The 13,463-nt window shown below is 32.2% G+C and overlaps 4 protein-coding genes across 4 annotated transcripts; 1 reads left to right on the top strand and 3 right to left on the bottom strand.

Annotated features, from left to right (window-relative positions):
- Window positions 1–1,474: 1,474 nt before the first annotated feature.
- LOC135133790 (alpha-tocopherol transfer protein-like) lies at window positions 1,475–2,407 on the bottom strand. Its single transcript, XM_064062309.1, has 4 exons — window positions 2,156–2,407; window positions 1,997–2,107; window positions 1,842–1,944; window positions 1,475–1,794 (listed from the first exon to the last, which is right to left on the bottom strand). Exons 1-4 carry the CDS (start codon window positions 2,372–2,374, stop codon window positions 1,640–1,642), a joined length of 588 nt encoding a protein of 195 aa, XP_063918379.1. The 5' UTR covers window positions 2,375–2,407; the 3' UTR covers window positions 1,475–1,639.
- Window positions 2,408–3,093: 686 nt separating this feature from the next.
- On the bottom strand, window positions 3,094–4,182 carry LOC135133843 (alpha-tocopherol transfer protein-like). The gene is made up of 5 exons (XM_064062362.1): window positions 4,032–4,182; window positions 3,609–3,973; window positions 3,452–3,562; window positions 3,300–3,402; window positions 3,094–3,248 (listed from the first exon to the last, which is right to left on the bottom strand). The coding sequence occupies exons 1-5, from the start codon at window positions 4,180–4,182 to the stop codon at window positions 3,094–3,096; spliced, it is 885 nt and encodes a 294-aa protein (XP_063918432.1).
- Window positions 4,183–6,184: 2,002 nt separating this feature from the next.
- LOC135133726 (fibrous sheath CABYR-binding protein-like) lies at window positions 6,185–7,381 on the top strand. Its single transcript, XM_064062212.1, has 4 exons — window positions 6,185–6,525; window positions 6,582–6,719; window positions 6,782–6,835; window positions 6,888–7,381. Exons 1-4 carry the CDS (start codon window positions 6,228–6,230, stop codon window positions 7,334–7,336), a joined length of 939 nt encoding a protein of 312 aa, XP_063918282.1. The 5' UTR covers window positions 6,185–6,227; the 3' UTR covers window positions 7,337–7,381.
- A 3,637-nt stretch (window positions 7,382–11,018) lies between these two features.
- LOC135133842 (uncharacterized) lies at window positions 11,019–12,153 on the bottom strand. The gene is made up of 4 exons (XM_064062361.1): window positions 11,536–12,153; window positions 11,378–11,488; window positions 11,226–11,328; window positions 11,019–11,173 (listed from the first exon to the last, which is right to left on the bottom strand). Exons 1-4 carry the CDS (start codon window positions 12,151–12,153, stop codon window positions 11,019–11,021), a joined length of 987 nt encoding a protein of 328 aa, XP_063918431.1.
- Window positions 12,154–13,463: the final 1,310 nt, after the last annotated feature.

The raw sequence follows: 13,463 nt of genomic DNA, 5'->3' as shown, positions 1-13,463 counted from the left end.
AGAAAGAGACTTTTTTTTTTCTCTCCAAGGCAGTACCCGAGTTGAGCTGTTGCTTTTAAAATCTAATCTCCTAAAAATTGTAGATATAGGCACATGAACAACATAGTTAAAATGACGTTAGAGAAAATAAAAAATATATATATTGGAACAACACTGAAGAAGAGGGATCGACATTTAGCTTGTTTTTACACTTATCTTCTAAGATCTTTATTAATTTTTTGTTTTATTTTCATTGTTTCGAGTTCGGCTATTCACTTTAACTTAACTTTGGGTATTTTGGACAAAAACAACGAATTTTCAAAGATTTTTATTGTTAAGGTTTTATAAGATTGGCAGAAATCCCAAAAAAAAATTTTTCATACGATTAGACTTTTAATTATTATTCACAATACATTTCTCGTAAATTATTTTTATCATACAAACATCTGGCTATCAACAAGCAATAAAAGAATTTATGGTTTACATTAATTTGCATAATATTAATGTGTACATAATATCAGTTCCATGCAATTTCCCCACTGATTTCATTAAATATTGGCAGTGTACATAATTTTTTAAGAATAGATGAATTTTCCATTTTAAAAAATCCTGATTAAACTAAAGCGAGATTTATAAACTTGCTGTTGGCGTTGTAGTTGCTTTTCCCGCCAACGTTGCTTTAAGAGCTGAAAATTGTCATTTATAAACTCCGTGGCCAAGTTACCGTTGATAGTAATGCTCTAATTTAAGTGTGTTTTGTCGTACAGAATCATAAAAAAATGTCGAAATATAGTTCAGACTTAATAAAAATCGACGAAAAACAGATTTCTAGTTAAAATTTGATGGTTTCGTTGCTCTTTCCGAATCCCTAGGGTGTCTGATTGGCTTAAAACTACAAGAAAACGCTTTAAAAGTGATGTTTGGTGTTCAACTTTTGCAATATTTAAATAGGTTGAAGAAGAAAAGTGGAAGATTTAAATTGATTTACTATAAAAATTTAACATTTTAGACATGGTATAAGTTTCTTATTGTCGAAATAGCTCTACACATATTAAGAAAAAACGGCAAAATATTGGTCCCGCCCACCCGCCCTATCTCAATTGTGATGATTTTTTTTTATCGTCGTGAGCCAAAGAAGCGGAATTTAATTGCAAAGTCGTTATTATTTATCTACAAGAAATTACCATGTAAGGCATGTTGTGTTTTTAATTTCAAAATCCATATTTCCTTGCCAAAATTTTCCATATTAAACGCGTTTTAAGTTTCTAAGAAAAAAAATCATCACAATAAAGATTGGGTGGGTGGGCGGGTTTACATTTTGCCTTTTTGTTTTAATATGTGTAGACTTCTTTTCACAACATGAACTCTAAACATCTTCAAAATGGAAAATTTGTACATATGTATAAGAAAATATCGATTTTGCAATTAGGCTCCACCCACGTTTCCTTGTAAAAATGTACAATTTTAACCATGTTTTAAGTTTGTTGTTGTGATCACTATGTAAATGTAATGTGTAAATCAAGGGCAATCGTAGCAGTAAATGGTTTTGCAACTCTCAGATTAGCTATACAGGGTGAGTATTATAATTTTTGTGTCGGATCGACCTTTATTATAATAATAAGCAGGGAAAACAATATTTCGATAAAGTGTAAAATAAACGTTAATCAATCTCTAACTTTCTAAAATTTCCATAATAACCCAAAAATTCGTCGTTTTCATTTTGAAGTCTGGCTGGTCTTAAGCTTTCATTCACTCTCAATTTATCCAAGAGATCGAAACGGTCTTGATATTCTTGAAACTTCAGCCGACATAATTCTAAAAATTCACATTAAAACTACTCCAAACTAAAATGTTATCCATACCATGCAATTCCTCGACTGACTTTTCGGTGCCACCGTAATTCTTTGGTAACATTTCTAAGGGAAAGTGTTCCCTCAAAATACTCGTGTCTTTGCAAAAATGAATCTAAATTTCATAGTAAAATTAAATGTTCGCCTTGAAGTACGACGACTCTTACCCTTTGGAATAATTTAGGCTTCAACAAAGTCTTGCCGATGGCTAGTAACGTGCTGGCGTAAGGGATAGTATTAACGACATAGACACCCTTCACTCGAAGCGAATATATTTTCTGCAAGAAAATGTTATTATTTAGGTATTTATTTTTTCTTATACTTACTTTATACAAAGTTAACATTGTCACAAGAAAAGTTGGCGTCAGTTTTGACAAGAAACGTACAGATGACCATTCTAAGTCAAAAATGATCACATCTCCAAACATGATATCTTCTTTTAATCTCACTTCTTGCAAGTTGGCAGCCATTTTAAGTATGTCGTAGGGATCAATTTGTTCCTGGTTGTCTTTAATTTGGTATTTATTCACGAACACTCTGTACATATCTTTGGTTAGTTTTGGTAAGGGTACATGGTACATTTGCGTTTCCACGGTTTTCATGTTGGAACAACGAGGATTTATGTTTTTGACCAAATTAGGTACTTGACTTCGAAATGTGTAGTACATGTCGATTTTTTCTTTGGCTTTTTCTGGGTTACATTTATTAAGGATTAAAAAATTTTGCAGACTTGTATCATCTATAAAGTTACTAATTGTGTTAAGAGTTAAGTTTGAGTCGTTTTCTTACCTAAAATTTCGGGAAGGTGATGTTGACCTTTCATCCAGTTTTTTAAATTTAGAACATCGTCAGCCAACGATTCTTCAGTTTTGTTGTATAGTTTGGCAACTGAATCGATCGTGTTGTTTTCGACGTGAAACAATTTTGCTTCTTGTTGCATTGTTGTACCTTTAAAAGTGTGGAGACTTTAGAAGGTTACTAGGAATACTGGCAAAAATTTTTTTAGAGTAGTTTTTACATAAGTTTTAGTAAACTATCCAAGATAAACAGGTTTTTATTTTTCTTAAACACTTTTTATCCTTATATTGTAATTAATTTTTTAATATTATTGTGAACAAGTTATTTATAAACCAATAAATCAACGATAACCGTAGCAACAAATGCTTCCACAACCCTTATATTAGGCATAAACTTCATAGTTATTTAATTTTTTTTCTTGTCATACAAACGTCTAATCTACTCTTATTATAGTAACCAATAAGTGTTAATCAATATCTAACTTTTTAAATTTTCCATGATATCCTAAAAGTTCGTCGTTTTCGTTTGCTAGTCGAGTTGGCCTCAGATTTTCATTCACTCGTAATTCATCCAGGAGATTGAAACGGTCTCGATAATCTTGAAACTTAAGTTGGCATAATTCTACAAATTTAAATTAAATTAACTAAATCCAAACTAAAATATTATCACTACCGTGCAATTCCTCGACTGATTTCTCCGTACCACCGTAATCCTTTGGCAAAATCTCTGAAGAAAAGTGCTCCTTTAAAATGCTGGTGTCTTTACACACATGAATCTGAATGTTTAAGAATAGATTAATTTTCCATTTTGAAGTATATCCTCACCCTTTTGATAATTTTAGGTTTCAAGAAGGTCTTGGCGATGGCTAGTAACGTGCTGACGTAAGGGACAGTGTTAATAATGTAAACACCCTGTACAAGAAGAGAATATATTTTCTGAAAAAAAAAATCATTATTTTATTATTTATTTGCTTAGATTTACTTGGTACAAAGTTATAGCCGTTCCAGCAAAATTTGGCGTCAGTTTTGACAAAAAACTCATACACGTCCCTTCTATGTCAAAAATGAAAATATCTCGAAACATGATGTCCTCTTTTAGTCTGATTTCTTGCAAGTTAGCAGCCATTTTAAGTACGTCGTAGGGTTCAATTTGCCCCACTTTGTCTTTAGTTCGACACTTACTGACGAACACTCTGTACATATCTTTCGTCAGTTTTGGTAGCGGTACGTGGTGCATAAGATTTGCCATTTCTTTTATGTTCGAACAGTTAGGGTTCATATTTCCGACTATTTCAAGTACTTGACTGCGGAAAGTGTAGTACATGTCAATTTTAACTTTTGCTTCTTCTATTTTACATTTATTCAAGATTAAAAAATTTCAGGTATGATTTTATCGTTTGCTTACCCAAAATTTCGGGAAGGTTGTGCTGCAATTGCATCCACTTTTTAAAATTTTTGACATCTTCTGCCAAAGATTGTTCAGTTCTATTGTATGCTTGGACAACTGAGCTAAGAGTGTTCTCTTCCAGATGAAACAATTTTGTGTTTTGTTCCATTTTTCTGGTTCGAAAACGTTGAGGACGTAGAAGGTTACAACATAATATCAACAGTTAATTGAAAACTAACTACAAATGTACGTTTATGTTAATGCTTGTGGATATGTCAGTGTAATTATTGTCGTTATTACTAATAAACATTATTTTCCTATTTTATTTTTCGTTATAAATTGCATAAAGCGTGAACACTGCGTCATTGTCAATTAAATAAACTTGTTGTCTATGAAAAACTTGTTTATTATAATTATTAAGATTGACACAAAGTTTAACAAATTTCACAAATTTTGTAATTTTTTGAAGAAGCGGGACTACACAGTATAACCTCTATAATCCGAACCCACGATTATCCGAACATCCAGTAGTCCGAACAGAGGCTAGTTGAAATCGATCTCTCTTTAATCCGAAGAAAAACTCTGCAATCCGAATTGAACTTGAAAACATGCACCTACTTGCAAAAATGACTCAAGATTTTCTTTCTATAGGAAATTTTTTGAAATTTTTAAAAATTATGATATTTCAAAGCACTTAATGAATTATCTAATTCTGGAAAAAAGGTAAAGTTATCCAAAAATGAGACCGGAAGTGACTTCTGCGCCCCGAAATCTACAAGAAAAAATATTTATTTAAAATGACCTACTCTTCTAAGAAAAGGTGCTAGCCCCGCCCACCCACCCTTTATTTTCATTGAAGATTGGGTCATCTGCCAAAATCAGTCTTATTTTAACAAGTACTAGCCCCGCCCACCCACCCTTGTTTTCTTAGAGGATATGTTATTTGCAAAAATCAGTCTCATACTTGCAAAGATAAGACTGATTTTGGCAGATGACCTATTCTTCATTTTCTTAGAAGGGTAGGTCATTGGCCAAAATGAGTTTTATTTTGGCAAATGCTAACCCCACCCACTCAGTCTTATCTTACTGAGTACTACTAGATTCTGCAGTTTTTCGATTTTTCAACTTTCGAATTTTGTCAATTTCTCGCTTTTTAAATTTTCAATTTTTTGATTTATCTTTCGATTTTTGATTTCTCTGGGCAAGTGAAAAAAGCTTTCGATTTTTTAATTTTACAATTTTGGCAGTTTTTCGATTTCTCAATTATTGATTTTTAAAAATATCAAGAAAATAGATCTTAATTTTTTCAAATTTTCGAGTTTTGATTTTTTGTCACCGAGTTTTTGGAAGGAAGTAAAAATAATTTTGATCAGCGATTTGCCCTGTTTACCGCAACTTTAAAACATCCGAAACAACAGGAAAAATTTTAACTTGAGAACTTGAAAAATTAAAAATCAAAGGATTAAAAAATTGTAAAATTAAAACTTAAAAAATCAAAAGAGGAGGTCATTTGTCAAAATGAGCCTTATTTTGCAAATACTAGCCTGGCCCACCCACCTTTTATTTTCTTCGAGGGTAGGTTATTTGGCAAGTAGTACCATAATGTAAAATTTCATTTTTGAAACATTCTGAAAAAAATCAGAGATGTATATATATCCCGCCGTTATGATTCCAAAAATGTAGCATGTGTATGGTAACGGAGCAATATTTTCGAAAAATTCGGTGTGAAATTCGAGGAAGTTCTGTCGAAATAACCCTCAACCAATTTTTTATTGATTTTTTGGCCGTTTTATCGCATTTTTTCGTTATTTTGTCTTTTTTTAATCCCCTCTTTTGGTCGAATTTTTGTGGCCTGAAAAAATAGGTTTCCTATTTCCATCTGTCTGTCATCTGTCTGCCTATCTGTCTGTGTCGAATTTTATTGATCAGATATTCTTCGAAACTACCGAATTGTTATCAAATTTTATATGTATTTTAAGAATATCGTGCAGCTTTTAAGCAATTTTTTGTTGTGCTTTTTTTGTTGATTTTTTCTACTCTGGTTTTGTCGCCTTTTTTTAACTTAAGAGTTTTCAATTTTAACCCTAGAAGATTATCAAGAAGCCACTCTTGTCATCACGATTATAGACATCGTTGCAATTTGTCCAACTCTGACACTACATAACTGTCAAACCTGTCCCCCAACCGTCAAAATTGAAAAAATTCCTGTAATTAATGTCAGGACCAAACGTAACGGTACTCACAGTAGTACCACTCGACGAAGAAAAGCTTAAACGAGACGGTTCCCTTGTCCCCATTTTGGAAAAATCCCTAATGCTCGTCCACGAATTACTGGAATTAGCAGACAGTCTGAAAACAGCAATCGAAACGAAATATGCTCCCGCTCTTGAACAGATGCGTGCGGCGAAAAAGCTTACCTCCTCCGACGATTTCAAGAAAGGTTTGACAGTAAGTAGTGGCGCCCAGCAACAATCGTCTATGACACAAGGTTGTTCCCCAACTTGCCAATTAGGTACGAGTAATTTATTCATTTAAGAGGTTTTTGGAATAGTAATGACGTTTATGTAGCGGTACGCCAGCCTCCAACTTCACTTCCACGAACTGTGTCGAAAACTTGCCCCCCATGCCCCGTTAAAAACAAAGTCAGCGCACCTTCAGTGGAACAACCTCAAGTTGTGGTGAAAACTTGTCCTCCGTGCCCTAGAGGTAAAGTTGGTGTAGACCGAAGATTGTGTGAATCAAAGTTGATTACGATTATTTATGTGCAGCACCACCGAAGGAAGAACCGCCTAAAAACGATTGCATCTGTGCACCTTGCAAAGGTAATTTAGTGACGAGACTTGTATTTAGAACTAATATCACTCTTTTTACAAGCTGCGGATGAAAAACCTAAAGATGAAGAAAAAGAGAAGCGTAGTAAGAAGTCAGCCACCGGTGAAGATCAAGCTGCTGAAAAGACAAGTAAGAAATCGACAACAGCAGAAGAGTCAGAAGAGAAACCTAATGAAAAATCAGTAACCGGTGAAGAACCAGCTGCTGAACAAACAAGCAGGAAATCTGCAACTGCAGAAGAGGCAGAAGAGAAACGTAGTAAGAAATCAACAACTCCCGAAGGTGATGCGGAGGAGGTTAAACCACCTGAGGATGCAACTGCAGCACCAGTTGAAGACAAACCTGAGCAGCCTCCAGAGGATGCCCCAGTCGAAAACACTCCAGCTGAAGACAAGCCCGAACAGCCTCCAGAGGATTCTCCACCAGCCGAGACTGATCCACCACCTAAACCTCAAGAGCAATCCGAAGAACCGAAGCCAGAAAATCAGTAACTTCCGAAAATAATTTTAAAACGAAAAAAAATGGTTGTTCCCCAAATAGACAATTTATCTACACTTGAATGAAGTTTCATTTTCGTAAAAGTCTGACCCTTTTGACATTAATGACAGATTCCTCGTCATTTTGTCAAAATTTTTGTAGCTCAATCAAAACAAGGTTACGGTACTCACAGTGGTACCTTATGAAGAAGTACCACGAAAGAAAGAACAACCTGCGAACAAACCTGAGGTACCACAAAAGATAAACCTAGATATGATAACTGATAACCAAAATTTGGCCAATCATCCCCACCAACAATTTGATGACTTCCTCTCAAAGAAATCTATTTTAAAATTATTTAAATTTTATACAACAGTACAGCTTGATATACGAATTCGCACGTCTTTATTTAATAATAATAAAATAAGCATTATAATAATAGCCAGAACATTTTGTTCGATTGGATAATTATTTTAGGACTCCGTTTTGAGGAATCAAATAGATTTCTACGTGACATTCTTTGGCTGTATAAACATAATCACTTGAAGTTAAAGCATGTTGTTATTATTACTGAGAGGACATTTTTCCCGTTGGTTATCCGCTTTGAATATATTTTACAGGCCATCGGGCGACCGGTACTTTTGTGTTTTCTCAACGTTTCATGACCTTCAGAATACGAAAACATAGATCTCTCGTTTTCATGTGTCTGCCGTCTGCTGTGTGATTTTTATTAGGCAAATAATCTGAACTACTGGACCGATTGTTGTCAAATTTTGTATATGTTACAGCTAATATCCGAAAGAATCATGCGTAATAACTGAAATTTTCAGTTATTATGGATAATAACGGAAATGTTTAGGTAATATTGATAATAACTAACACAGAAACAGGAATTATGCATAATATTTTCCAAAAAGCTACCCACCCTGCCTCGCTTTCCCCTACATATCACATGTGCAGTTGATTTAAAAAAAAAGGGACAAATTACAGTTATATAAAAGTCATATTCCCATTGCTTTTCGATCTATAAGAACCTGAATTGCTCATCTTGTCCCGTTTTTTTTTAAATCAGCTGGACATATTCTAAGCCTTTGAAACTGGTAAAAAGTGAAAAAAAAATAGAACAGGATGATACCCACTGGAAAAGGAAGAAAATATAACAAAAATAAAGGGAAAAATAATCTAGGGGCGATCTGAGGTCCGGAAGGGGAAGAGGGTGAGCTTTTAAGGGTAGAAAACGGTTTATCACGATTTCCGGCAAAATTACAAGTGCTATCGCAAAAAGTTAAATGGCAAAGTTGTAGGTAATAAAAAGATCTACAACTTTTGTATTTACACTTTCTTTCCTCAAAATTTATGCGAAAAATGCAAATAACCGAGTTTTTGGTTTTTTATTTTTATCTCCCACAAAAAATTTTTTTTTCACGAAATTTGGTGAAAACTTACCTATTTACCTATGTCCCAAACTCACTGTAATTTTTTTTATTCAAAATATTTATTTTTTTCCCTTATTTTGATTTAATATCGAAAAACCACTCTAATTTTCAATCGAAAATTCTCACGTCAAAATATTTGCTTTTTAAAAAAATCGGTGTGATTTTTGTTCGCTGAAATCTCTAGTTTCTGAAGGTGTAAAAAAAATTATACATTACTATGGCAAATTTTCACAGGAAATGCAAAAAAACGAAAAAACTCGAATTCAAAAATTTGTTTTTTAATTATTATGTAAAATTTGGAGCTATTTATTAAAATGTACACGTTAATTACTCGAAAAACGTAATATTTCATGTTACATTGATAAATTAAAAAATTGCAAATCGAAATATACTACTATAGGTGATAAGGGTGGCCCATCCAAAAATTTTTTTTTATTTTTCGGACAAATTTTTTTATTTTTATTTTTTTAAGATTTGGCTTCAAAAAATACATATAACCCTAGATTGTCATCCTTCTACCACCAACCCCCATTTTGTAGTAACGATATTAGTATCTTTACTTTCATCCACAGATACGCAAGGCAGGGTTCAAGATGGCTGTTGAATATAATCATTGTCGTACGATAAATTTTTATGTATAATTTATAATTTATTTTAATTATAATTTATTTATTTATTTTGATTTAATTTTTTATTTAACTACTAAAATATTCACTGGGTCTGCTAGTCAGACGATAAAAATTTGTCAAATTTGGCCTATATTTTTTATAAAAAACATGCAAACAAAGAAGATATCGCAAAAGCATGAATTACAATTAATCAAATATATTTATAAATGTAAAAATGACAATATAACACTGAATCAATTAAATTATCTTTCATATTGACAAATCTCCCACCAAGAGTAGGCGTTTGTTTAATGGATTTTCAATTTTTGAGTTTATCAGTGTAACGTGGAATCTTACTTTTTTCGAGTAATTAAAGTGTAAATTTTAATAAATAGCTCAAAATTTTACATGATAAAAAAAATTCGAATTCGAGTTTTTCGTTTTTTTGGATTTCCTGTGAAAATTTGCCAGAGTAATGTATACTTTTTTACACCATCAGAAAGTAGAGACTTCAACGAACAAAAAGCACACCGATTTTTTTAAAAAAGCAAACATTTTGACGTGAGAATTTTCGATTAAAAATTAGGGTGGTTTTTCGATATTCAATCAAAATAAGAGAGAAAAATAAATATTTTGAATCAAAAAAATTACTGTGATTTTGGGACATAAATAGATAAGTTTTCACCAAATTTCGTGAAAAAAACTTTTTTATGGGAGATAAAAATAAAAAACCAAAAACTCGGTTATTTCCATTTTTCACATAAATTTTGAGGTTATTTAAAAAAAGTCTAAATACAAAAGTTGTAGATCCTTTTATTACCTAGAACTTTGCCATTTAACTTTTTTCGATAGGACTTGTAGTTTTGCCGGAAATCGTGATAAACCGTTTTCTACCCTTAAAAGCTCACCCTCTTCCACTTCCCAACCTCAGATCGCCCGTAAATTATTTTTCCTTTTATTTTTGTTATATTTTCTTCCTTTTCCAATGGGTATCATCCATCCTGTTCTAAATTTTTTTGTTCTCAAAAATTATCGGCCCTGGCCTATTAGGCAATATACTTAATGACTAATGTTTCAGTTATTACGCATAATTCCTAATGTTTCCGGTTGTTACGCATAATAACTGACAAGTTTAGTTAATACGCATAATTCCTAAAATATCTAGTTATTATGCATAATAACGTATTTCGGATATTAGCTGTAACATATATATGTTTATTAGGAATATCGTGATACATTTTATAATATAATGTACTACTACTTGTAGTTTATGAATCCCTGTTGAGTTTTTATCCTAGGCATCCAGATTTTTGTAAAAAAATCAAAGTTGTATAACGTAGCTGTATTTCTTCGACTGCTTTATAAATACTTTTTTTTGTCTTCATATTCTGATTAAATTTTTAATATCTAATGTTGTTGTAAACAAGTTATTTATTAACTAATAAATCAAGGGCAACCTTTAGATTAGACATAAATTCCACGCTAGCAGCAGTTTTATAGTAGTAGTAGTGAAATGATAGTTTATTAAAGTTTTGTCGTCCAATCGCTTATATAGTGTAAAAATAGCAAAAAACTAAAATTGATCTCCGTAAGAATATAATGATTATTCCTTCAACAATACATTTTTCCTAAGTTTTCCTTAGCAATAAATGTTAATCAATTTCTAATTTTTTAAAATTTCCGTGATACCCTAAAATTTCGTCGTTTTCGTTTGCTAGTTGAGTTGGTCTCAGATTTTCATTCACTCGTAGTTCATCCAGGAGATTGAACCGGTCTCGATAATCTTGAAATTTAAGTTGGCACAATTCTACAAATTTAAATTAAATTAAAAACAACTCAATCTAAAATATTATCGGTACCATGCAATTCCTCGACTGATTTCTCCGTACCACCGTAATCTTTTGGCAAAATTTCTAAAGAAAAGTGCTCCTTTAAAATACTGGCGTCTTTACACACATGAACCTGAATTTTTAAAAATAGATTAGTTTTCCATTTTGAACTACATTCTCACCCTTTTGAATATTTTAGGTTTCACGAAAGCCTTGGCGATGGCTAGTAACGTGCTAACGTAAGGAACAGCGTGAATAATGTAAACACCCTGTACAGGAAGAGAATATACTTTCTGTAAGAAATACATGATTATTTTGTTATTTATTTGGTTAGATTTACTTGGTACAAAGTTATAGCCGTGCCAGCAAAATTTGGCGTCAGTTTTGATAAAAAACCCATACACGTCCCTTCTATGTCAAAAATGAAAATATCTCGAAACATGATGTCTTCTTTTAGTCTGATTTCTTGCAAGTTAGCAGCCATTTTAAGTATGTCGTAGGGTTCAATTTGCCCCACTTTGTCTGTAGTTCGGTACTTATTGACGAAAACTCTGCACATATCTTTTGTCAGTTTTGGTAGCGGCACGTGGTACATAAGATTTGCCACTTCTTTCATGTTCGAACATCTAGGATTCATATTTCTGGCTAGATGCGATAACTGACTGCGGGCAGTGTAGTACATGTCGATTTTTTCTTTTGCTTTTTCTGCGTTACATTTATTCAAGATTAAAAAATTTTGCACAGTTTTATCATCTATAAATTTACTAATTGTGTTAACAGGCAAGTATGATTTTATCGTTTCCTTACCCAAAATTTCGGGAAGGTGGTGCTGCAAGTGCATCCACTTTTTTAAATTTTTGACATTTTCAGCCAAAGATTGTTCAGTTTTATTGTATACTTGGAGAACTGAGCTGAGAGTGTTGTCGTCTACATGAAACAATTTTTTGTCTTGTTCCATGTTTCTGGTTCATAAAAAGTCGACGACTTAGAGGGTTAAAAGATAATATGAACAGTTGATTTAATACTAACTATGAATAAGCGTTTTTATTTATTTTTTTTTTATTGTAAATTAAATATGCAAAAAATGATTTTTCTGGCTTACCTAAAATTTCTGGAAGTTACACTTCTTCAAAGTTTGGACCTCTTCAACTAACTGTTGTTCAGTGCGTGGTTACGCAAGGGTTATAACGCACAAATTGAACTTCTAACATTGAATGTTGAACTTGGATAAATTTGGAGGCTGTTTATATTGATTTGGGAAGTGCGTGTAATATCTGCAAGATTTCGTAACTCAACCGGTTTAAAAAAATATCCACGCGCACACGTTTTTACGCATCAAGGTAACCCACATTTTCATCATGGATCATGGGATTTTTTTAGATTTTTTGAGCGAGTTGACCACAATTTTTTTATAAGGACTGTTGAGATCAATATTCAAGCGCTTCGCAGCCTGTTAGATACGAAAATGCAGCTTGTTAATTTTCGCGTTTTTGAATATTTTATTTTGGAAATTGATTCACGAGTCTGACACTGTGGACACGTTGTTTTGAATTGTAATTGTGTGCCAATGAGTTAAAATTTTTTTCATAGTTGCATTTTTAAGAGTAAGATTCTATAGTTTTTACAGATTTAGATCCCTTAATTGTAAAAAAAACAAAGATAATGGCACTTTTCAGTATATTGTATTTTTCTGCAAAAAATAGATTGTTTAAAATGATGTAGCTGGAAATTTTTTAATACATATACGTATTTTTCCAAAAAAAAATAATGATTAACATGGGTTCAGTCGATTGAGAGTTAGTATCAAATTGTAGATAATCTATTAATAATTACAAATTGGAAATTCCTTTTACGACATCTATTCAAATAAACGTGAAAATGTGTTTATAACTTTCAAAATATTTCTGTTTATCTTAATAGTTTTTGGATTTGGATTGAGTTCATTACGTTTAAATCTTGTTCAATTCTTTAGATCGCTGTTAACAAGAGATTAATAATAAGTTTTGTACAAAATTCCAAAACTACATATGTATAAAAATGATGGAGCTGGAGACCTTTAAATATAACAATTTTTTTCAATAAAAATAAATATACTGAAAATTTTGGTCGAAAAACCCTTGCATGCCGTAATAATTTTTCTTTTTCATGCAAAATCCAATTCTGTATAAATGTATAGGCCGTTTCATTACAAAAAACTGTTTTCAATTATAGAATGATTATTATAAATTGTTGATTTCTAGACCGCTGAAACACCCTGTATGTTGGTAC

This window comes from Zophobas morio, unplaced genomic scaffold, assembly GCF_036711695.1.
Source record: "Zophobas morio isolate AGI-343-1 ecotype UQ-CSIRO unplaced genomic scaffold, CSIRO_AGI_Zmor_V1 ptg000022l, whole genome shotgun sequence".
NCBI lineage: Eukaryota > Metazoa > Arthropoda > Insecta > Coleoptera > Tenebrionidae > Zophobas > Zophobas morio.
Note: the sequence above shows the minus strand (reverse complement) of the source record. Positions and strands in the feature narration are given on the sequence as shown.

Bases quoted from the DNA above. Each gene is read 5' to 3' on its own strand.
- LOC135133726 (XM_064062212.1), top strand. From the start codon at position 6,228: ATGTCAGGACCAAACGTAACGGTACTCACAGTAGTACCACTCGACGAA. The intron at 6,526-6,581 runs GTACGAGTAATT...ACGTTTATGTAG, and splicing joins TTCCCCAACTTGCCAATTAG to CGGTACGCCAGCCTCCAACT. The intron at 6,720-6,781 runs GTAAAGTTGGTG...ATTTATGTGCAG, and splicing joins TTGTCCTCCGTGCCCTAGAG to CACCACCGAAGGAAGAACCG.
- LOC135133790 (XM_064062309.1), bottom strand. From the start codon at position 2,374: ATGTACAGAGTGTTCGTGAATAAATACCAAATTAAAGACAACCAGGAA. The intron at 2,108-2,155 runs GTAAGTATAAGA...ATTTTCTTGCAG, and splicing joins CAATGTTAACTTTGTATAAA to AAAATATATTCGCTTCGAGT. The intron at 1,795-1,841 runs GTATGGATAACA...GTGAATTTTTAG, and splicing joins GTCAGTCGAGGAATTGCATG to AATTATGTCGGCTGAAGTTT.
- LOC135133843 (XM_064062362.1), bottom strand. From the start codon at position 4,182: ATGGAACAAAACACAAAATTGTTTCATCTGGAAGAGAACACTCTTAGC. The intron at 3,563-3,608 runs GTAAATCTAAGC...TTTTTTTTTCAG, and splicing joins CGGCTATAACTTTGTACCAA to AAAATATATTCTCTTCTTGT. The intron at 3,249-3,299 runs GTAGTGATAATA...TTAAATTTGTAG, and splicing joins ATCAGTCGAGGAATTGCACG to AATTATGCCAACTTAAGTTT.
- LOC135133842 (XM_064062361.1), bottom strand. From the start codon at position 12,153: ATGGAACAAGACAAAAAATTGTTTCATGTAGACGACAACACTCTCAGC. The intron at 11,329-11,377 runs GTGAGAATGTAG...TTAAAAATTCAG, and splicing joins AACCTAAAATATTCAAAAGG to GTTCATGTGTGTAAAGACGC. The intron at 11,174-11,225 runs GTACCGATAATA...TTAAATTTGTAG, and splicing joins ATCAGTCGAGGAATTGCATG to AATTGTGCCAACTTAAATTT.